At 43.4% G+C, this 24,226-nt stretch overlaps 1 protein-coding gene across 3 annotated transcripts in view; it reads left to right on the top strand.

Annotated features, from left to right (window-relative positions):
• Positions 1-24,226, top strand: part of Flacc1 (flagellum associated containing coiled-coil domains 1) — a 43,337-nt gene that overhangs the window by 10,735 nt on the left and 8,376 nt on the right. For 2 of the 3 annotated variants that reach the window (XM_048428768.3, XM_085684278.2), the window contains 5 exons: positions 4,183-4,244; positions 7,429-7,526; positions 8,420-8,472; positions 10,647-10,746; positions 11,095-11,198. In XM_048428768.3, the coding sequence (XP_048284725.1) occupies positions 4,183-4,244; positions 7,429-7,526; positions 8,420-8,472; positions 10,647-10,746; positions 11,095-11,198 (417 nt within the window). Of the gene's footprint in view, positions 1-4,182; positions 4,245-7,428; positions 7,527-8,419; positions 8,473-10,646; positions 10,747-11,094; positions 11,199-13,878; positions 14,398-24,226 lie in introns of those variants that run through there. The other variant, XM_085684279.2, reaches the window with a different exon arrangement.

Genomic DNA, 24,226 nt, shown 5'->3' with positions numbered 1-24,226 from the left:
TCGTACATATCCATGAGCATGGGATATTTTTTCCATTTTCTGATACCCTCTTCAATTTTGTTCTTCAAAGACTTAAAGTTCTTGTTATATAAGTCCTTCACTTGTTTGGTTAGAGTTACTCCAAGATATTTTATGTTGTTTGTGGCTACTGTGAAGGGTGATGTTTCTCTGATTTCTTTCTCAGCCTGTTTCTCATCCATATATGGTAGGGCTACTGATTTGATTTTTTTTTTAGTTAATCTTGTGTCCTGCCACATTACTGAAAGTGTTTATCAATTGTAGATGTTCCCTTGTAGAATTTTTTTTTTTGGGGGGGGTCACATAGTATACTATCAAATCATGAACAAATAGCAAAAGTTTGACTTCTTCCTTTCCGAATTGTATCCCCTTGATCTCCTTTTGTTGTCTTATTGCTCTAGCTAGAAATTTGAGTATTATATTAAATAATTATGGAGAGAGTGGACAGCCTTTTCTTGTTCCTGATTTTTGGAGAATCACTTTGAGTTTCTCTCCATTTAGTCTGATGTTGGCTATTGGCTTGCTTTATATTGCCTTTATTATGTTTAGGAATGTTCCTTGTATCCCTAGTCTCTCCAAGACCTTTATCATGAAGGGGTGTTTAATTTTGTTGAAGGTTTTTTTGGAATCTAATGAGATGATCATGTGGGTTTTTTTCCTTTCAGTTTGTTTATATGGTGGATTACACTGATGGATTTTCATGTGTTAAACCATCCCTGCATCTCAGGGACGAAGCATGCTTGATCATGGTGGATTACTTTTCTGATGTGTTCTTGGATTCGGTTTGCCAGTATTTTATTGAGTATTTTTGCATCAATGTTCCTAAGAGAGATTGGTCTGCAATTCTCTTTCTTACTTGCATCTTTGTGTGATTTGTGTATGAGGGTAACTTCAGCCTCGGAAAAAGAACTTGGCAATGTTCCTTCTGCTTCTATTGTGTTAAACAATTTGAGGAGTATAGATATTAGCTCTTCTTTGAAATTCTGGTAGAATTTTGCACTGAAACCATCTGACCCTGCACTGGTTTTGGTTAGGAGACTTTTGATGACTGTTTCTATTTCCTTAGGGGTTATAGGTCTATTTAAATTGTTTGTCTGGTCTTGATTTAATTTTGATATATAGTGCCTATCCAGAAAATTGTCCATTTCCTTTAAATCTTCCCATTTTTTGTAGTACAGGTTTTGAAATATGACCTGATGATTCTCTGGATTTCCTCAATGTTTGTTGTTATGTCCCCCTTTTCATTTCTGATTTTGTTATTTTGGCTATTCTCTCTCTGCCTTTTAATTAATTTGCATAAAAGTTTGTCAATGTTGTTGATTTTCTCAAAGAACCAGCTCTTTGTCTCATTGATTCTTTGTATTGCTTTCTTTGTTTCTGTTTTATGGATCCCAGCCTTCAATTTGATTTTTTTTCCCTGCCACCATTCCTTCTGGGTAAATTTGCTTCTTTTTATTCTAGAGTTTCAGGTGTTCTGTTAATTCATTAGTGTGGGATTTTTCCAGTTTTTTTTTTTTTTTATGTAGGCACTTAGTGCTATGAACTTTCTTCTTAGCAGTGCTTTCATTGTGTCCCAGAAGTTTGGGTATGTTGTATGGTCATCTTTTTTTTTTTTTTTTTGGATTTTAGGAAGTCTTTAATTTCTTTATTTGTTCCTTGACCCAGTGGTGTTTCAGCTGAGCACTGTTCAATTTCCATGTGTATGTGAGCTTCTTGAAATTCGTGTTACTATTGAATTCTAACTTTAAGCCGTGATGATCTGATAAGATACATGAGTTATTCTGTTTTTTTTTATCTGTTATCTGAGATTTGTTTTGTTACCATGTATGTGGTCAGTTTTTGAGATGGTTTCATAAGGTTCTGAGAAAAGGGTATATTCTTTTGTGTTTGGGTACAATGCTCTATAAATGTCTTTTAAGTCCATTTGAGTCATAACATCTGTTAGTTCCCTTATTTCTCTGTCCAGTGGTGAAACATGGGTGGTGAAGTCTCCCACTATTATGTGTGGGCTTGATGAGTAATCTAAGCTTCAGTAGTGTTTCTTTTACAAATGTGGGTTCCCTTGTATTGGGGTCATAGATATTCAGAAATGAGACTTTCTCTTGGATGGATTTTTCCTGTGATGAATATGAAATGTCCTTCTTTATCTCTTTTGATTGAAAATTGAAGACTACAAAATTGAAGTCTATTTTGTAGGATATTAGGGTAGCTACCCCTGCTTCTTTCTTGGGCCCATTTTATGGGAAATTTTTTTCTCAACCCTTTACTCTGAGACAATATCTGTCTTTGAAGTTAAAGTGTGTTTCTTGTATGCAGCAGAAGGAAGGGTCCTGTTTTCCTATCCATGTTAGCCTGTGTCTTTTTATAGGCAAATTGAGTTCATTTATATTACGGGATATTAATAACCAGTGGTTACTAATTCCTGTTATTTTAGTTTTTGTTGTTGGTGCTGTTATTGTGTGTGTGTTTCCCTTCTTTGGGTTTTGCTGCGGTGAGATCATCTATTGTCTGTGTTTTTGTGAATGTTTCTGACTTCCTTGGGTTGGAGTTTTCCTTGTAGTACTTTCTATAGGGCTGGATTTGTGAATAGGTGTTGTTTAAAGCTGGTTTTGCCATGGAATATCTTGTGTTCTCCATCTATGGTAATTGAAAGTTTTGCTGGGTATAGTCCTCTGGGCTGGCATCTGTGGTCTCTTAATGTCTACATAACGCCTATCCAGGGCTTTCTGGCTTTTATCATCTCCAATGAGAAGTCAGGTGTAATTCTGATAGGTCTGCCTTTATATGTTACTTGGTCTTTTTCCTTTTCAGCTCTTTACATTATTTCTTTAATCTGTATGTTTAGTGTTTTGATTATTATGTGGCCACGGTTCTGGTGATCGCTCTTCTAAGGGTAGGTGGAGCTGAGGTCCCAAGGGTCACTGCTGCAGTGGATGCCGGTGGGGGCACGGCTGCTCTTTCCCAGGGGAGCTTCTAATGATAGCTTCCGGAAGCCACTGGGGGACACTGCTGCTGTTGTTGCTCCCAGAGATCACTTGCCGCTCTCAGCCGTGGCTCACCTCTGATGCTCCTGGACAGGTCGCTGAGTCCTCTGACACTTAGATGCGTTTTTAAAACAGGTGATCTTTTTGACATTTTGGTCATCGGCTCTGGTTTGATCCCTTCTTCCCCAGCCCAGGCAGGGGTATCTGGCGACCAGGGCTAGCCTGAGAACCCAGAGGCACATCAGGAACACGCACCCTGCCTGGTGTCGCTGCAAAACTCTCCCTCCCCATAGCAGCCTCTCAGACTGGTTTGTCCCAGCCTGTCTGAATCTTACAGTGAGCCGCCTCGTGACCAGACCTTACCCGCCTTCGATTTGTTATCTTGTTACCCTGCCGTTTTGATGTTTTCTCCTACAAAATGGAAACTGAGGTTTGAGAAACTTGCACCAACTGTGAAAGATGGTGGGGGCGGGGCTTCAGATAAATTCACGTTTGGCTCTCCAGCACAGGCCCCATGAAAGGCGGCTTTAGAAGACTGTCCGTATTGGGGGTGGGGGGCTTCTTGAAAGCGTTCCTCTTTGTGAGATGGTGGTTAGGAATAAGACGTTTCTGAAAGAGTCACTAACACCACAGACAGACAGATAACAGCAGGCAGAGACTTGAAGAAGGCCATATCCCATGGCCTCAGCACACCTGACCACTAAAGAAGGACCCAGCCCACAGTGTGGGTGCGATTGTTCTTCTCCAAGGAGTCATGCAGCCAAGATGGTTTAACTTCCCGCTGGAGGCAGGGAGGAGAGTGAGGGGGGAGTGTATGGTCACAGGTAGGCCTTTGATGTGTCTGCACACACCAGTCTGAGGGCTGGTTCTTTTCGACTTCTTCAGCCAAGTTTGTTGCTAAATAAGCTGTTTCCAAGTGTGAACAAATCCAAAGACCACGCCACACAATGGAAAGACAGAAGGAACCAGACCCAGGGACAAACAGTAAACAAGGTGGTGCCTAGGCCTGATCACCTAGGTGGTGATCAGGCAGGGGACCCTCGCTGAGTGTGCGCCCTCAGCACCACAGAGCCCACCCAGGAGAGACAGAGGCAGGCGTCCCCTCCGAACGGAGGGGGCTTCACGTAGATCAGAGGCGGCCGAGTCCTGCAGGTGACGCTAACACTGGCCCCATTTCCAGCTCTCCAGCGAGATGGATCTCCGCTGCGCCGAGATGAAACGGAAGTTAGAAAATGAGAACAGGTAGGCTTCCTGGCTAAAGCGCATGGGCAAAGCCTGGGCGGGATCCAGTTCCCTGAGGGCGACTTCAGAGAGCGGGGCGGCTTCCTTTGAGGCCGCTAAGATGAAGAAGCCCTTTGTGCTTCGTGTTCCTGCTTTCCCATCATGCATCCTTTTTCGTTTCCACTGTAATATTTCTTTTGATCGGTCGCTGAGAAAAGCCGGTTTTTGTTCTCCACAAAGTTTTGTCGTACACGATCTGTTGTGAGCCTATTCCCCCTTCTCTCCCCTCCTCCTCTCTTTTTCCCTCCTCCTCCTTCCTTCCGTGTTCCCTGCTCTGGACCAACAAAGAGATGGGGGACAAGGAACAGAGCAAGTCCGAGGGAGGGAGAAGGGAATGTGTTGTCTGTAGCATGAGGGGCAGGCTTGTTGGGGTATCTGTCCCGCTCAGTACCCCACAACCGGCAACACCCAAGGAAAATCACACACAGGACTCCATAAGATTATAAACTGATTGGCCCATTAGGTCAGGCTTCTTGTTAACTCTTATAACTTATGTTACCCCATTATCCTTATCTATGCTAGCACATGGCTCCGTACCTTTCTCAGCTGGGCAAGTTACATGCTGCCTCTTCGGTGGTCTGCGCAGGAGTGACAGAGGGAGCTTTCTCCTCCCTAGCTTTATCCTATTCTCATTGCCCCGCCTCCACTTCCTGTCTGGTTGACCCACCTATACTTCCTGCCTGGCCAATCAGCGTTTTATTAAAATACATGATTGACAGAATACAGACAATTCTCCCACAGTTGTCTGTGAGGGAGAAGCATCTTGAAGCCTATGGAGAGACAGGACCCTTTGCTGTGTTTTCCACAGTCACTTATTTATAGTTACTTTCTGGTTGTCTTTTTTTTTTTTTTAAGAACAATTTTAGGTTCCTGATAAGAGAGTGTGAACCTCCAGACTGTGCACAATCATCTCATTATAGAACCAACCTGAGTTCTGTCAACGGATGAGATTTTTTAAAATGCTATTCTGCCTCAAGAGAGAAAGAAATCCTCTCAGTTGTGACAACATGGACGGCAGGGGAGGGCATTATGCTCAGTGAAATAAGCCAGCAAAGGCAAATTAATGTGTTCTCACTTATACTTGAAGTCTAAACCTCACAGAAAACAGAACATAGATAAATGTTTCCTTAGGCCAGCCCATGAGATGTGATGGTCAAAGTCTACAGAATTTGGGCCATTGTTACCAACAGGTCTAATGACCTGGATTTGATCTCTAGGACCCATGTGCTAGGAGACTGAGCCCCTTCTATCACCCTCCAACCTCCATGCACACATGTGCAGTGCACACACACATGCACACACTCACACACACCATACACACACATGCACATACATGCTCATACACCATACACACACATGCACACACTCGCACACACCATACACACATGCACACACCATACACACACACCATATACACACATGCACACACTCTCACACACCACACACACACACACATGCACACATGCATACACATGTGCACACACGAACACACACCCATATACACTAAATAAAGAAATGTAATAAAAATGTTTTAAGGTGTATAAAAATCCCAAACAGGAGAAATGTTTTTTCCAAGAGCTTTTTAGGTCTTAGAGTAGTAATAATATTATGCTCTTCATCTTTAATTGCATAAGAGTAAATTTTAAGACTGAAGAGATGGCTCAGTGGTTAGGAGCACATCCCGTTCTTGCAAAAGGCCTGCATTTGGGTCCCAGCATTGGTGTGGCAGCTCCCAACTGTCACACCAGTTCCAGGGGGGGTCTCACACCTTCTGCAGGCACTACACTCACACATACAAACACACACACACACACACACACACAAGCAGAATTAAGAACCAAAACGAAAAACTTTTAAAAAAAAGTGAATTTAAAATATTCTCACCAAAAAAAAAAAAAAAAGAAATTAATCATTGAGTTGATGGATGTGCCAACTAGATTGTTTTAATTATTACACAATGTATTCATAAATTAGAACACCATACTTTACTCCATAAGTATCAGGAATATAAATCACTGTTTATAACAAAATTGAAATCCTAGTAGAGATGGCACCCCACGTGAGCCACAGCATTTTACATACGCATTGACATATTTATTTGTTTCATTACTTTTCAACAGTTTAAAGTTTGCAGCAAAATGACTAGAAAGACAGAGTGTTCATCCACCCCCACGCCCCATCCTACAGCCTCCCTCATCTTCTAGAACATCCCTGAAAGATGCACGTTTGTTGCAGTCGATGAACCTGCATTGGTACATCATTATCACCTGCTCAGGGGTCAGCCCTGGTGCAGAACACGCTGTGTGTTTGGAGAAGACGCATGTGCGGACCTGTCTTCACTGTGAGAGTGTTGACAAAGGGGCTTTAGGATTTATCTCAGCATGCCCCACCTACTGATCCCTCCCCAACCCTTCCCAAGGCAATGCCTAGAAACCACTGATTGGTCTGTCATCTCCACAGATTTTTCTTGCCTAACGTTAGGATAGTACAGCATGTAATCTTTGCAGATTAACCTTTCTCCTTTAGTGATATACATTTGTGTCTTTCATCTGATTTATGGCCTGGAGGCTCTCACTTTGATACTCAGACACTATCAGCATATGGATCCTGGCTGGACCTGGGGTTCTTCTGTAAGTGAACTGTAAGCAGCAAGTGTTGACTGTTGAGGTCTCACAAACAAGCCGTGATTGTAGGCTGTCTCACTCTTGATAGAAGCCAGGAGAATGCTCCAGGAAGTGAGGGCACCACCTCGATGAGTGTGCACACGTGCACATGCGTGTGTGTGTGCACGCGTGCGTGCGTGCGTGTGTGTGGTGTTAGTGCAACAGCTCAACTCTAAACCTCTGTGTGTATGCGTGTGTTTGCATGTGTGCATGTGTGTGTCAGTGCAACAGCTCAACTCTGAACCTCTGTGTGTGTGTGTTATCAGTGCAACAGTTCAACTCTGAACTTAAGTGTGTGTGTGTGTGTGTGTTTGTGCTTGGTCACAGTGTGCCTGTGGATCGCAGAAGACCGCTTTCGGAAGTCAACTCTTTCCTTTCGCCATGGCTTCCAGGGGTCGAGTTAGTTTGGCTTCCACGGCAAGCCCCTTATTTGCTGAGCCGGCTTACCGACTCTGGATTCCTTTTCCCTGATTGCCCCACAGGGAGCTCAAAAAGGCTCACAAACTGGAGCTGGAGAAGTTAGAGAACAGCTACAAGGAGGCCCTGAAGGTGGAGAAGGCTTCTGCTCAGGAAAAGCTAGGTACTGTCAGACCCTGGGAGGAAGCCTGGGAAAGGCGGTTAGTCCCGGCCCCATGGCCAGGGGTTAGCACAGCCCTAAAATTTCCTTTCCGAAGCCCAGGGGGATGAGTGTGTCTTGAGAAAGACACTGGAAAGGGAGGGCCATGCACTTACTTTTCTCTGAGGATCTGTTTTATCTGCAAAGTGAGAATGTGAAATGTTTTAAGTGCATTTTAAAGTTTTAAAATTATAATATCATTTTGATGTCTTCAGGTTTGCTCACATGTAAAATGATAGTGTTTTATTACCTCCTGATTGATATCTGTGATTGCAAGGCTCTTTAGTACAAAGGGCTGTACTGAGCAGATCACACTGCTTACAGCGCCCTTGGAAAGAGCAGTGTCTGCATTCTTCAGGTTCTGGGTTTATAGTCTAGCGCCCACAGAGAGAAGGAGAAACCCTACACTATAGAGTCTATACTGCAGTCCTTTATTTTACGTTAGCGTCTTCTTTATACTTCGCCTGCTTACTAATTTCCTCAAGAGAGCGCGTGGTTTTCAGAACCCGTCATAAAGGGAGAAACATGGCTAAAAAGAGAAGTGGATGCACCTTGGGAGGTGGTATCCCTCCCTCCCGCAGACAAGGATTACTCCTGGGAGCTCTTACGAAAAGGGCGTGTTAGTTTCAACATCTCTGAGAAGCCTGTTGGTCAGAAAGTACCCAGAGACGCTCCATCAGTCGGCTCAGGCAGGGTCCAACATCCGGGGCTTTTAGTAAGCTTCTAGAAGCAGCTGGGAGTGGGTAAAGATTTTATTAGCTGGGAGGAGCAGGGGCATGGTGCTGAGGCGTTCATGCGAGGTTTGGAAAGGGCGCCTGTCAGAAAGTGATGCCCATTTTTCCTTTCTTTTCTTCCAGAGGACATGGGCAAGGAGTATAAGTACCTGAAGAATATGTTCCACATGTATCAGGTGAGATTCAGAGCTGTACAGTAGATTTGGAGAGAAGCAAGGCTCATTCCTGGCTGACAACGTGGGGAAGAGTGTAGATCTGTAGAGATTCTCACATCCTTCCGCTGGTGCCACTGTGGTACCACAGCGTCACTATGTACCCAGCAGGAAGCATGAGCCCGAGGCTTCCACGCTTGACAAACCAGCCATGCAAATCTGAAGGGACTCGGAAATGTGAGCCTATTTCCACGTCGACCAAAGTTCCAACCAGATAGTGGGAACTTTCCTCTAGTTCCTTCAGGGTCATTGTGCTTCTGCCTCAAACAAAGGTCGCACCTAGGTATAGAGCAGAGAGTTCTGCTCTCTCAAGGTTATTGTTTATAGGTGTGGCTAATAACCGAGCCTTGCACTTCAGGGATAGAGAAGCAGTGTGTTCCTACCTCAGACAAAAGTCTAAGACTCCAGTTAAAGCTTCCGTTCCCTTAAGGCGGTAACATGGATTCCACCCACGGAGTGGTTTGCCTACAGAATGTTTTGGTGACTTGTTTTGTTCTAGCAACAGAATGTTGAACTATGAATGCAGCCCGCGACCTTCAACTGGTGTGTTCTTTCATTGTGTCCTGTTAATGTAGGAGGTTTTGTTTTTGTTTTTGTTTTTTTGTCTTACTCCTACCGTTTGGGATCAGGGGTATTTTAAACAGTTGGAAATTAAACAGAAACAAATTTCAGTACTCACTGGAATTCCCTCCCGATACCACTCTGTGTTTCTCCATTTTATTATTTTCATTCACATCTTCATAATCTTTACTATATTTCTAATTCCCCGTGCCTCTACCTGGAGAGAGGTACTTTTGTTGAGACTGGTCCCCGACACAAACCTGAGAAGATCTATTGAAAAAAAATGTTTGTGGTCCTCACAGTACTAGCTGTTGACTGTTTTTCAAAAAGGGGGGGAGATAAGGGCTGGAGAGATGGCTCAGCAGTGGAGTTCTTGCTGCTTCCGAAGGACCCAAATTCAGTTCCCAGCACCCACATGGTGGCTCAAAACCATGTGTAACTATAGTTCCAGGGGATTCAATGCTCTCTTCTGGCTTCCTCGGGCACCAGGCACGCACATAAGTGCACAGACATGTATGCAGACAGAGCACATAAAACAAGTAAATCCATTTTTTTTTCTCCCAGTGGAAATAACCAACAACAGCAACACCAAAAAGAAAGAATCGTCACTCCCCAGAGGTGACCCCTGCAAACACCTGTGCTTAGTCTTAACTTTCACTGAGACCATGGTATAGCGAATCTAGGTCCATTTTTGTATCTTCTTCTCATTGGGCATATTGGTGCCTGTCCCTTCTTTTTCATGACTGCTATCCTAGTGAACGGGCCTTGGGGATCTCACTGCCCCCTTCTAGGTGACCATGTGCTGTTTCCATCACTCGGTGTAACAGGAAATAGCGCTTTGGACATCTTTGATCCTAGCAGCAGAATGCTGGTCAAAGGAAGGAACATATCTAAGGCCTTTCACAGAGTTGTTGGCTTGACACAAAATGGAATCTTCTGGAAGGAGGGAACCTCATTGGAGAAATTGCCTCCATTGCCTGTGGACAAGTCTGTGGAGCATTTTCCAAATTAATAATTCATGTGGGAGAGCCCAACCCACTGTGGGTGGGGCCACCCCTGGGCAGGTTAGCAGGCTGGGCAAGCCCTGGGAGCAAGCCAGTAAGCACCACCTACTCCAAGACCTCTGTGTCAGCCCCTGCCCTGGCTTCTCTCAGTGATGGGCTGTAGCTTGGGAGTATAAGCCAAACAAACCCTTTCCTACCCAAATTGCTTTCGATCAGACTGTTATCGCAGCAGTAGAAAACAAAATAGGACGTTTCCCCAAGTCTGATGAAGTTCCAATGTCGGAGCTCTCTCCCAGGGAATGCGGAACTGGATGGGATTCTCTGACACAGGGAGCCTTACCTGTCTCCAAAGGAAGTCGGGATCCAGCTTGGCGAACGCTGCTGGTAGATGACCCTTGATCCCTGGGCGTATCCCTGCTCTCCAGCGAGCTTAGCTGGGATCGTTTTTTTCTTAAGGACCACCCACCCAGGAGCCCCCGGTGAGGCCCGGGTGCTGTGCCAAGCGCCCAAGGACGCAGCCACAGCCTCTGCAGTGTCCCCCACGTTATAGCTCTATCCATTGCGCCTCTACAGGACAGCATTTATGATGAGATGGAAGACAGGTGGACAAAGCGGAAGGCAGAATGGGAGAAGGATGAGAAGCTGGAGAGGGAGAAGATTTTGTTACAACAGAGTGAGTACCGCAGAAGCTGCGGGCTTTTCCCGGGACGAGAGTATCAAAACGGCACACGCCTTTGACCCCAGCACTCAGGAGGCAGAGGCAGGTGGGTCTCTGTGAGTTTGAGACCAGCCTGGTCTACAGAGAGAGTTCCAGGACAGCTAGGTCTGTTAGAACTAAACCACACACTGTAGAACTGAGATAATCCCGTGTGGCTACCGTTGACCTCCCCAGCTGAGGGTCAGAGCGTGCAACCCAAGCGAAAGGCCCTCATTGCTTCTTGTTTCAGTCATTCTGGGGCTTTCACTCTGGCCCGTTTCCTCCACATTCTCACTCAGACCTGCTTTGCTCTCTCCTCCGCAGAACATAGGATAACAAAAAAGTTTGAGCTAGAGTCGGAAGAAGAAAAGAGGAAAATGAACGAATCCTTTAGCGCCGTCTTCGAGAACTTCACCCACGAGAAAGAGGTAACGGGATGCTCGCGGGTTGAGGGTGCGGTCCGGGTGGTACAAGCAGTTGCGCCCTCTGGGCCTGCGTACGTAGGTGATGTTTTGTCCCCAGTAGACATGCTCCTCCTTGTGCAACTTTTCTGGAAATGTACGCAAAAAGGATGACCCGCCTAGTTTGGTTTTGGAAGGAAAGGATTGGTTTCATCCCACAGGGTTGCAGTCCGCCATCAGCTTCCAATGCCGTAAATCAAGGCAGGAACTTGAAGTAGGGACCACAGAGGAACCCTGCTTACTGACTTACTCTTTCATGTTCAGCTGCCTTTCTCACACAGCCCAAACCCACCTGCCTAGAGAGGTGACCGCCCACCGTAGTTTGGGCTGTCCGACATCAATTGGCAGTCAAGGGAATGCCCGTATGCTTGCCCTCCGGCACGTCAAGCTGACAGCTGAGGCCAAGTAGGAGAATGATCATCATGGGGTCTGTTAAAGCCAGACACCCTTCTCGCGGGATATTTTGGAGTGTAAGTTACAAAGAGTAGGAAATAGAGGAACACTAAACGTGTAAAACCTCTAAAGCTGCATGGTTTTCCAACTCTGCATCTCTGAATGCCCACCCTCCTCGCCACCAGCCCCTTCTATAGATGAAGGAAAAGACGTTGAATCAACCAGGCAAGGCAATTCGGTCACGGCCCACTCCTAGTACATGATATCTAAAACCTAAAGTAAGGTTTTAGGTCTGTATACCTGCCAGCCAATAAGAAAGTTCAGAATGAGATTTTCCCAAACAGATGGACACTGGCTGAGCAAAGGTGTGCTAGCATCAGCCCCAAACACTTCCTACGCCACATCCCTGGGCTTTGGGCACACTAACCGATTGCTGGCAGTAGAGTAGTCACATTAGAGGGGCTGAACTCTGTAACCATGGTTACCACCAGGCAACCAGAATTCCTCCCGAGCAGAACAGAGGACCATTCTGGGACCAGATCTTAGGCAGCGTCCCTAAATCTACAAGCTGTAAGCTTTCTGAGATTCCTCCATCCTTTTCGTGCAAAATGGAGAGCTTTACGATATTTGGGGTATTTTGAGTTTTTCATACATGTATACATTTCTAGCCATCACTCACGCTAGTCCCGCTCCCGTCAAGCCGTTTTCATCACGCCTGTCCCCAGACAGCCACTCTTGGTCTTTACCACCATGGACTAGACTTAACATTCTCTTTCATTTTGTTAAAAAAAAATAAACTATCGCTTTTGTTGTGATAGCCTAATGTATTATAAAACAAACACAAACACCTCTGTTAGCCATCCTGCAATGGGCCAGAATCAACCTTCAAACGTCTGTGAAAACCAGGTGTGGAGAGCATCGTCCTCAGTGAACCTCTAAGGGCAGTGCAGACACCAAGATAAAAAAAAAAGCAGGCACTGGTCAATCGTCACATAATTGAACAGGTTATTTAAAAATTCTGATTTTCAAGTTCAGAGAGCTCCAGGTAAGGAATGCTTTTTCGCCACACTGTCTCTGAACTTTGCCCGGTTTCAAGGCATGGGACACTTTGTCCTTACGAGCCACCGGAGACGGTGATGACTTGGGTATTCCTCTTTCTGACGATCCCTTGGCTTCTTTGGGAGGGAGCCTCTGGATGGGCTTCCGTGGAACTGAATTTGTGGCAGTGTGATAGCTGAAGACACCCCGTTTTATGCTAGGTACCCACTAGCCCTCTGTGACTCCCTCACCGCAGCCTCTCAAAGATAAGTTCCGAGAAACCCTGACTCAGTGACCCCCACCCACCAATGAACACCTGCGGTCAACCATCTGCCCGTCCTGCTATAACCAACTGCTTTTTGGTTTCTATAGCTTGCTTGGTGCGGTTAAGGACTGTTTTGAGGTTGCCTTGGCTACTGCACCTTGGCAGGGCAGAACAAATCCTGACTTGCTTATGCAGAGACCCAGGTCTGCTTGTAGTTTTCCCTTTAAAAAAAAATCCTTCTCCCTTCCCTTTTGCATGCCAATCTCGTCCGGCTTAGAGATTGTTGTTCTGCTAGCAATATCCACAAATTTAGCTAGCTATAATCCAGGTTGAGTCTGCGGTCTCTTTACTGGGGTCTCAAACTCTGTAACACCAGACTGGCTCTGGTCCAGGGCTCCACCGTGGAGACCTGCGAGCCTTCAGTCGGCTCCCTGTGCCTCACTGTAGCTGGGTTTAGTTTTCACATTTTTCCTCAACTCCCTCAATTTCTCTTTCCCTCCTCAGCTTGGTCCGTCATTGTTCGTTTTCTCCTCCTCTCTTCTCCCTTCTCTCAGCTGGTTTTCTCACGCAATATTTTCCTTTTGCCTTTCTGCGTAGACATTCTTCCTTTGGTCTCTCTGCTGGTTTTTCCCTCTGCTACTGAAATTTATTTTTTTTTAATATTTATGACCATCAAGCCAGGCATGTGGTGCACGTCTTTAATAACAGTGGTAGGGAGGCAGAGGCAAGAGGATCTCTGTGAGTTTGGAGCCAGCCTGGTCTACAGAGTGAGTTCCAGGACAGGCAGTACCATGGAGAGAGACCCTGCCTCCAAAGACCACAAATACATATTACCATCTAGTAACAATTGTTTCATTCGTTCCTTTCTGGTCGTTCTTTCTCCTGCCCCCATTCCTCTTGCTTCTCTTTAATAACTGTCCTTTTTCATGTCCACTTTCTTCCCTTTCACAGCTGGTGAAATTCAGCCCCAACTTTTCTCTTAGCACCATCCTGTTCCTCCCTTTTCTCCACCGACCTCACTTCCCGTGGGGTCAGGGTGTGGAAAGCCCCTGCTCCCATCCTCCTCATCCTTTGCCCCACTTTCCTCATCCTTCTCAGCACCACCACCTTTGCCCCACGGAAAACTCTGAGGGCCATGGGGAGATCACAGCATCATGACTGGGTTGCCGCACCCCGGAGGTGGGCTATCGAGTGTTCAGATATCACCCCAACCATCGGCCTCAGGTTCCGCCCTGGGCCCACAACTGCTCCAGGAAACCGTTGAGGGGAGAAACAACAGCATGCTCCACTGCACTTGAGATCCAGCGAGCTCAAACTAACCAAGAAGCTGTGCTACTCGACGTTTGCAGTTTAATGTAGACAAAACCATGAGGCTATGCCCGTTTATGTATTTATGCACTTTATGTATTTTGTTTTTCCCTCAAAATAACATAGATGAAATAAATTCATTTGTTTTTGCATAGTCATAAATGGCTCTTGTAAAAGTGTTTTAAGACAGATCTCCCTTTGTAGCCCAGGCTGGATTCCTACTGATGTGTAAGCCGGGGTGGCCCTGAATTCCTGATTGTCCTGCCTTGTCCTCCCTGCACTAGGATTATAACCATGAGATCATATCCAGTTCCTTTCACTGCTCAGTAATATTCCTGTGTAGAGATGCCATACAATGTGTTTATTGTTTTCCTGGTTTGGAATATTTGGATAATTTCCATTTATTGGCTTTTAAACAAGACTTCTATGAACATAGATAGGTGTTCCGTAGATGCATTTTCTTATCTTGAAGTACTAATAGAGCTCCAAGGTACATACAGGAAATTTGTGATTTCCACAGTAGAAACGTTGTTTTACTCTTATGCTGTGGGAACTCCTTCAGCCAATAGCCTTTAAGATACTGACCTCATGGACTGTAAATGCAAACAAAAAGCGTGCACAGGCCTCTTGGATAGGCCTCTGGGACTTCTAGTTCCCAGAGAATGCAGTCCTGGACCGCTACTCTTCCTGTGAGTTCATCCCCAGACAAGCAAACCTTTGTTAGACTCCACTCTGGGCCATTGTGGAACTCTTTTGTAAGCCAACAAATTGGCGCACACCATCTGGGGCATGGATCCACACAAGACCTAGAAAGCTTGAGAAAAAAAAAAAGAGGACTTCTAGACCCACAAAAATAGGAGTCAAGCAGGGCTTCTTGGTAGCCATGTTTGTTTCAGACAGGCTCTGTTTGCTGGCTGTAAGCAGCAGTGTGGCTTCTTTAAGAGAAGGCTTCCTGGTTCGTGCTGGTTGCTTGCACAGCTGCGGGCAGCATGAACGGCTCTTGTTCTTTTGGGAGGTCCTGTTATGGAGCAGTTAAATGGGGTTTAGGAGCAGAGCACTACAAGCTGCCTCATGGAAACATAGACCCGCCATGTCCCTGGAGCTAGGGCTGTGAGCATGGCTCAGAGAGCTGTTGGTAAACAGACCTCCGTTACACTGAAAGACTGAGAGCAGCATCCAGGCCGCAACAACAACAATGCATTATCTTGGTACCATTTGGAGCCAGTTAGTACAGATGGGTTGACTTTGCTACTAGTTTTTCGTTTTGTTTTTCTTCCTATTGTTTTATTTTTATGTATCTGCTTTGGTATTGTTTTCCAAGATGACTTTTACTTTTCTTCATTATTTTTCATTTTTGTGTAAATTTTAGAGTTTGTTGCATATATGTGTGTCATCTCTGAATGTGTGTTATTTCTGAATACAATATTTGTACACCACCTATGCAAAATTATTTTGTCATATTGTATGCATGCATGTTTCTACCTCTGTTTAAGACATTTTGTATATTGATACAATTTTAGGATATATTTATCATATTGCATTATATATTTCTACCTCTGGTTAACATATTTATACATTGTTTACATTTTGAGGTCATTGTCCTTTACTGCACAATTGTTTAAAGGTTGCTTAATATTCTAATGGTGAATCAGTCCCACACCAGTTATGCTTTAAGGGGTTATTTATTTTGGGGGGTAAAACTTACATACACCATAAACCGTCAGGAAAGGAGCCTAGTCGCTGGAGCAGGAGCCAGGAGCAGGAGCCGGGACCAAGCGCCAGAACCAAGAGGCCTGAGCCGAGATCTGTGGCTCTTTTTAAAAGAGAAATATACCACGCCCCAGTGGGCTGGTATTTCAGCGGCTATTGGCTGACGGAGCGGAAGGCCCTCCCACAGCACTGTGGGCTCGTGCTTCAGCGACTATTGGCTGAAGCAGCGGAAGATACTCCCGCAGCACCTCCCCCTTTTGTTTAAGTAAGAGAGTTCTAAGCCTACTACAAAATTATATACAGTAAGTACAAACCTACACAATTATATACAATAAGTACAAATATCCTATTCTAACTAGCTAAAGTCTTGTATAATAAATAACTTGGTCAAATCATGAGAGGAAAGTAGCTACATTTATCTAGTCTTCAACCCCATAGAAGATCCGAGAAGGGAAATAATGTTACCTGAGTAATTAGGAAGTGCAATCAAAGAACTTCCAAAACATGCAACAAATCACAGAGACAACTGGCTACCTGGGCAATCACCAAAGACCTGTTTGCAGCGTTGAAGCAACCAACTTTGACTAAGGCCTAGAATAACTGACAGATTATTTTTAACAGGCAAGAGATTTCTCAAAACCATCTTACCATGTCTTGGCAAGATTTAACAGTTCTGTTTATCCATTTCCGGATTTTAACAGGCAAGAGATTTTTCAAAACCATCTTACCCTGTCTTGGCAAGATTTGACAGTTCTGTTTATCCATTTCCGGATACCGTGTATTTGTCAGTAGTTGAGGTATGGGCAGTTCCTTACCCAGAGGCCAGTTTTGTCAAGAAGACAAGCTCCAAGTGGAGTGTCTTTGGTGCTCAACAATCTCTCAGGAATAGGTCGGTGTTGCCAGGAGTGATTGTGTCTCACTACACAGAACATTAAGATTAAATTAAATGCCATTTTCTACAGCTCTTCGAAGAGGTTGAAGACTATTTATATATAATCTCTATGTATCTAAAGAACCTGATTAGTCTAACCATAAATATGACAGACATACATGACTATTGATCTACAATTCTTAACATGTATCTAACTTAAAGACTAAGAGAATAAACAACTGTGCAATAAATGAGGACAATGACCTCCAAATGTAAACAATAACTATCAATACATAAACAATATATGAGTATCTTAATCAGAGGTAGAAATGTACACTGTAATATGGTATACATATATCAATACAATATATATCAATACATAAAAAATGTTTTAAAGAGGTAGAAGCATGCATACATACAATATTCAATATATGTTGATGTAATTATCTATAAACAATAACTCACAAATACCATTATTATCTATCCAATTATCCCCCCCTTTTTTTTTCCAAAAGATCCCTGAGCTTATAAAATTCCTTTCCCAACTCTCAACCGTATACTAATTATAATCAATCCCTAAATATTGTTCCTAAACCTGAGGACAAACTTTGCTGAGAGAGGGGACGTTGTCCTCTAGAATTCCTTCCAGCTGTCATGGGGGTATGGTTCTTTCTGGAGGATCCTGTGAAACTAAAATGATGGTTAAATTTCAAGGTCAATGTCTTGTAAAATTGCAAACAGTCTCTGAGTATTTGGTGGAGGTCTGGCCAGAATGTTATACAAGATGTGCACCATTTCAGCTAACCAAGTTGGAATCATCTGTGCAGCTGATACCCGAAACAGAACTTGTAGTAGCACTATCAGTATCATGACATCATATCAACCGAGTGGAGTTGTTGTTATGTTGTTATGGGGGTCCTATCTTCTTCCTGAAAACTTCAAATGTCAGTGCAGAAAGAACTCATTGTTCATTGTGGAAAACTTCAACATTAATTATATAGACATATACAAACATATATTCAATGAAAGGTATGATAGACATATTCATTGAAAAGTATGATAGATATGAAGAAAAGCAAAGATGTTTTCTAAACTCATATTTCTTTCTGTCTCATATCATGGCTCTTGACATAAGACAGAAACTCCAGAAACTGTGGGTTTTTCTCCTAACAACAGGCTTGGAATTAGAGAGCAACCAAGCCAAGAGTCCAACTCCAAAACCAGCTCTATAAATTCAGAAATATGATTTAGTATATTCCAGAGCTTCATACTCACAGAACCTATTCAGTTTTCTTGATAATCCATATTGGGTAGTTATTTGTCCATCTGTCAGTATTCAAACATCCAGGGTCCTTTGAATGTTTCAAAGACGAGCATTTTCCTGTGGAGACAAGAACAGAACCCTGCCCCCATTTTATGTTTTTCTTACCACCTGTATCGTCATCATCATTGTAGATGCTATCATTTCTCCATTCCAAGAGGTTTCTTCTCTTCAGATCTAACCTTTATTAATTTTGATGGTATCCACAATTTTTCTTCTCCTGTGGAAACAAGAGCAAAACCCCTTCCCCAACGCAGCACATCTCCTGGCTTCCACTGTGAGGTCAGCACATCCTTGAAATAAATTGGTTGATTTAATTCAGCAGACTTTTCCAATATCCAATGTCTTTCTGCAGCCGTTGTCCCCTTCTCATTAGCATTGAGAAAATTCAAGGTTAATAAAGCATTATGTAACCTATTCCTGGGGGTATTTTCCACCCCTTTCTGTTTGTTCAACATATCTTTTATAGTTCAATTTGATCTTTCTATAACTGCTTGACCTGTAGGATTGTATGGTATACCTGTAACATGCTTAATATTATAATAAGCAAAAAATCGTGTCATTTTCCTAGAAACATAAGCTGTACCATTATCCGTCTTTATCTGTGTAGGTATACCCATGATGGCCATAACTTCTAATAAATGAGTGATTACTGAATCAGCTTTTTCTGAGCTTAAAGCAGTTGCCCATTGGAAACCTGAGTACGTGTCAATGGTGTGATGTACATATTTTAATTTGCCAAATTCTGGAAAGTGAAACACATCCATCTGCCAAATTTCATTCCTTTCAATACCCTTTGGATTAGTCCCTGCAGGCAACAATGTTTGGTTATAAAAAGAGCAAGTAGGGCATTTCTTTACAATCTCCTTAGCTTGTTGCCATGTAATAGAAAACTTTTTTTTCAAGCCTTTGCTATTGACATGATGTTTTTATGAAATTCAGATGCCTGCCACACACTACCAATCAATAATTGATCAATATCTGCATTACCTTGTGCTAGAGGACCTGGCAGACCCATATGGGATCGGATATGTGTTATATACATAGGGAAGAGCCTGTTTCTGATCATGTCTTGTACCTGGATAAACAATGAGGTCAGTTCTGTATCATCAGGTATAAATTCAGCAGTTTCAATATGCAAAATAACTCTTTCTGCATATTGTGAGTCAGTAATTATATTAAGAGGTTCTTTAAAATCCCTAAACACCATAAGGATGGCATATAATTCTGCCTTCTGGACAGAATCATAAGGACTTTGTTCCACTTTACTCAATTCTTCTGATTTGTAACCTGCTTTCCCTGATTTATTAGCATCGGTATAAAATGTACGGGCTCCGGTTATTGGAGCATCACGGACAATTCGAGGGAGGATCCAAGAAGTTCTCTTTATAAAGTTAAGTCTCATGCTTTTTGGGTAATTGTTATTGATTTCTCCCAAAAAGTTAGCACAAGCTCTTTGCCATGGTTCATTGTCTTCCCACAACTTTTTTATCTCATCAGCAGTGAAAGGCACTATAATTTCTGCTGGGTCTATACCTGCTAATTGACGAAGTCTCAATTTTCCTTTTATAATCAATTCAGAGACTTTTTCCACATAAGTTTTTAATTTTTTACTTGGTTTGTGTGGTAAAAAGATCAACTCTAAAATAGTATCTTCCCTCTGCATTAAAATTCCCGTAGGAGAAATTCTGGAAGGCAATATGACCAAAATGCAACTAAGATTTGGATCCACCCTATCTACATGTGCCTCCTGTAATTTTTCCTCAACCATCGTCAGTTCCTTTTCTGCTTCAGCTGTTAACTCTCTGGGACTATTCAAATCTTTGTCACCATCTAAGGTTTTGTTTAAATGAATTATTAGATCAGGTGTTATCCCAACAGCTGGTCGTAGACTGGAAATGTCTCCTAATAATCTTTGAAAGTCATTAAGAGTTCGTAACTGGTCTCTCCTGATTTGTGCCTTTTGAGTCTTAATTCTTTGTAAACCTATTTTATAACCTAAATAATTAACAGAATCTCCTCTCTGAATTTTTTCAGGAGCAATTTGCAATCCCCATTTAGGTAATACTATTTTTACTTCTTCAGTCTTTCTAAGGTGTCTTTGTTTTGATCAGATATCAGGATATCATCCATATAGTGGTATATTATGGACTTAGGAAATTATTTGCGTATAATTTTCAATGATTGGCTTACAAAATATTGGCACAGGGTGGGAGAGTTTAACATTCCCTGTGGGAGAACGGTCCACTGGTACCTCCTTGCAGGCTGAGAGTTATTATAGGTAGGCACTGTGAAGGCAAACTTTTCTCTATCTTTTTCTTGTAATGGTATAGTGAAGAATCAATCTTTCAGATCAATAACTATAAGAGGCCATCCCTTTGGTAACAGGGAGGGCAGAGGAATTCCAGATTGCAGGGAGCCCATAGGTTGAATAACCTTGTTGATAGCTCTAAGATCTGTCACCATTCTCCATTTACCAGATTTTTTCTTAACAACAAATACAGGAGAGTTCCAAGGGCTGGTAGATTCTTCTATATGTCCAACATCTAATTGCTCTTGTACCAGCTGTTCTAAAGCCTGTAACTTTTCCTCAGCTAAAGGCCACTGTTTAGTCCATATTGGTTTCTCAGTCAACCATTGTAGAGGCATGGCTGTTGGTACCTCTGAAGGGCCATCAATTGTGTTGTGTTCTTGTATAGCTCTAATGGCTGGTGTCCGCCATCTGTAATATCTTGTAATATTGTCCTTAGAAATATAGGCTCTGGAAGCAGCAGGAATGTTAATTTGGGTATTCCATTGCTGCAATAGGTCACGGCCCCCTAAATTCACTGCAATATTTGCTACATATGGCCTTAGTTTTCCTATTTGTCCATCTGGACCTTTACAATTGACACATCTCGTGCTTTGTTTTACTCGAGATAGGGTTCCAATTCCTAAGAACTGAATATCTACCTCCTGAAGAGGCCAATGCGGATGCCAAGATTCTGGAGTAATGATGCTTACATCCGCACCTGTGTCCAGTAAGCCAGTAATAAATTTGCCATTTACACACACTCTTAGCTGTGGTCTTTGTTCATTTATAGAAGTCTGCCACAATATTCGTTTACTTTGTCCTCTTAGATTTCTTGATTCATTCACCACATTTAACTCATTCTTCAGACCATTATTGCTTTTAACAGCAGGTATGGGGCATTCTAATTTCCCTGAAGAGGCATGTTCTCTGCAGTGATCGGAAATGACTGGACCACATTTGCCATAGGGGCCTTCGAGAGGCCCCCTATTGAGTTTCCCGATGGCAACGGGTTGCCCTGTTTATCTCTTGTTGATCTATACTCATTTGCCCAATGCCTGTCCTTTCCACATCTCCTACATAAACCTGAAGGCTGAGTCCTCCTATTCCTGTTATTCCTAGAAGAGGCATTATTCCTGGAATTCCATTGTCTGCGGTCCCTTTTCATATGTCCCATATGTCACAATGAAAGCATTTTGTAATCTGATGTCTCCTTTTACCTTTGGAAATTGCTTCTTGTACCCATGTTTCATTGCCATAATCAAATGTATCAACATTCATTGTATGTAAAACCCATTCATCCAAAGGTGCTGATCTGAGCTTTAAAGGTCCCAGGATCCTTTTGCATTCTACATTGGCATTCGCATAAGCCAAAGACTCAATTACTATATTTCTTGCTTCTGGATCAGGTATCCCTATTTGTACAGCCTTAGTTAGTCTTTGTAAAAAGTCACTAAAGGGTTCTCTCTGACCCTGTTTGACCCTGATATACGATTCTACTCTCTGACCTGAGTCTTGAACCCTGTCCCAGGCCCTTAGAGCTGCTGTAGCACATATGGATAAAATGTTTTCATCATAAAGAGCTTGTTCCTGAGGATCAGAGTAAAGTCCTTCCCCTAGAATTTGATCTAGAGAAACCTCAATTCCTTTCGCTGATACTTGTTGTAAAAGTCTGGCCTCTTGTTTGAATAGGCATTTGAAATGCCATAAAGGTCTGTTCTCTAGGACAGCTGACATGAGCTGGTTCCAATCTTGAGGGGTGGTCCTGCTGCTCAGAGCCCAGGATTTTAACATCTCCCTAAAAAAGGATGAATGTAGTCCATAATTCACAATTGCTTGTTTAAATTCTTTCAGATCATTCATACATATAGGCTCCCATGTATGTTATTTAATGACCTTAGGGCTTTTGGAGCTGGTTATCTTTTCTGATGTTATTACTGGAAAGGCTGGTATAACTCTATGTAGACTGAGAGTTTTTTGAGGTGAATGTTGCCTTTCTACCTTTTGCTCCTGTTCATCAGAGTCTATGATTTCCTCAATCTTAGTAAATCTGCTCACCATTGCCTTCTGTAAGTCCTGAATCTCCTGTCCAGTATTATGCTCCAAAGCCTTCATTAACGATTCTAAGGCATGGAGCTTGTCTGTCAGAGACACCATTTCCTCCTTGGACACAATCCTCATGGCATGTACTGTGCCTTCTTGTATGGAAATCCTGTCAATTAATCTATCATACCCTTTTGATAAAGTCCGATTTTCACATTCAATGGTTATAATCCTCTCAGCTAATGTTTCAGCACTTACAGTCATGGACTGGAGGTTACGAGTCATTTTGGTTGTCCCCTCCTCCAGAGCAGTGAAGCTCCCTTCTAAAGAAGCAATATCAGACTGTACCTTCTTGATATTTTGGTCAGTCGACCGAGTCGTAGCAGACAAAGATCTAGTCTCCTCCTTGAGAACTCCAAACTCTTTTTTGAGGAGGTTGGTATCAGTCTGAATTGTTCTTAAGGTTTTAATCTCTGCCCTCAGCATTGTAGATTCAGTCTGTAAGGACTGTATCTTTCTTATAAAATAGCCAAACACCAGAAAAGCAAAAGATCCCAGGAATAACAAAGTAAGAGGAATATCAGAGACATCCTTCAGAATATCCTCCATAGCGCAATTAAAAAAACCATTGAACTTTTGGATAGTAATATTTTCTGACATTTTCAATCAAAAGAAATTGTACTTGTATGTATGTATGCATGTATGTATTTTCAACCGAAAAGAAAAATCTTACCTGTAATGACCGTTGCCTGCCAATAGGAGGTGGGGCGCACCTGAATCCACATGGCAATGGCATCGAATCAGGAAGTAAACTCTAGAATATATACACTCAAATCCAGAGGTTAAATTCACAGTTCACAAAAGGTCAGAGAGCTTCTAGTGGCCAATAAACAAGGCAGCCTGGCCTACCCTGGCCAGGCTCTCCTGCCCTGCCGCTCTGTTCAACCCGATGCAGAAGGTCGTGACACAGCCACTGCGCTGTTGCTAAAGAGGCCTAGTGCTTTGGGCCCCGTGTCCCTGTGCTGGGATTAAGGGTCAAGCTGCTTGCAGCACTCCCAATCAGTTATGGCGGATGGCAGGGGTTTCAAACAGCTTGCTGGAACTTCAAAGGGAGCTTGTGCTGTGAACTCTTTGACTCACGTTGCAAGGAAAAATTTAAAAACCCGTGCAGAACAGGGCAAATTAGGCCAGCAGAAACTGTCCGGACCTGTGTATCCTGGGAGGCGTGGAGGTTATGGCTGAGGGAGGGCTCGTGCCAAGCCCAGCTGGCCAAGTCAAGCTGGCGGCAGGTAGCCAAGCCAGAGGCCGAGCTGGGGGTGGGGGGTGGGGGGGTGGGGGGTGGGGGGTGGGGAGTAGGGGAGTGGGGTGGTTCTTAAACCAAACACTGGGCGCCAAATAATGGTGAATCAATCCCACACCAGTTATGCTTTAAGGGGTTATTTATTTTGGGGGGTAAAACTTACATACACCATAAGCCATCAGGAAGGGAGCCTAGTCACTGGAGCAGGAGCTGGGAGCAGGAGCCGGGACCAAGCACCGGAACCAAGAGGCCCGAGCCGAGATTTGTGGCTCTTTTTAAAAGAGAAATATACAACGCCCCAGTGGGCTGGTATTTCAGCGGCTATTGGCTGACGGAGCGGAAGGCCCTCCCACAGCACTGTGGGCTCGTGCTTCAGCGACTATTGGCTGAAGCAGCAGAAGATACTCCCGCAGCAATATTCTGATATGAATTCTTAATCTTTAAGCTATATAGGTA

The sequence above is a fragment of the Myodes glareolus genome, chromosome 27 (assembly GCF_982192425.1).
Source record: "Myodes glareolus chromosome 27, mMyoGla1.1, whole genome shotgun sequence".
In the NCBI taxonomy this organism is placed as follows: Eukaryota; Metazoa; Chordata; class Mammalia; order Rodentia; family Cricetidae; genus Myodes; species Myodes glareolus.
The sequence above is the reverse complement of the archived record's forward strand: the minus strand, read 5'-3'. Positions and strand labels throughout refer to the sequence as shown.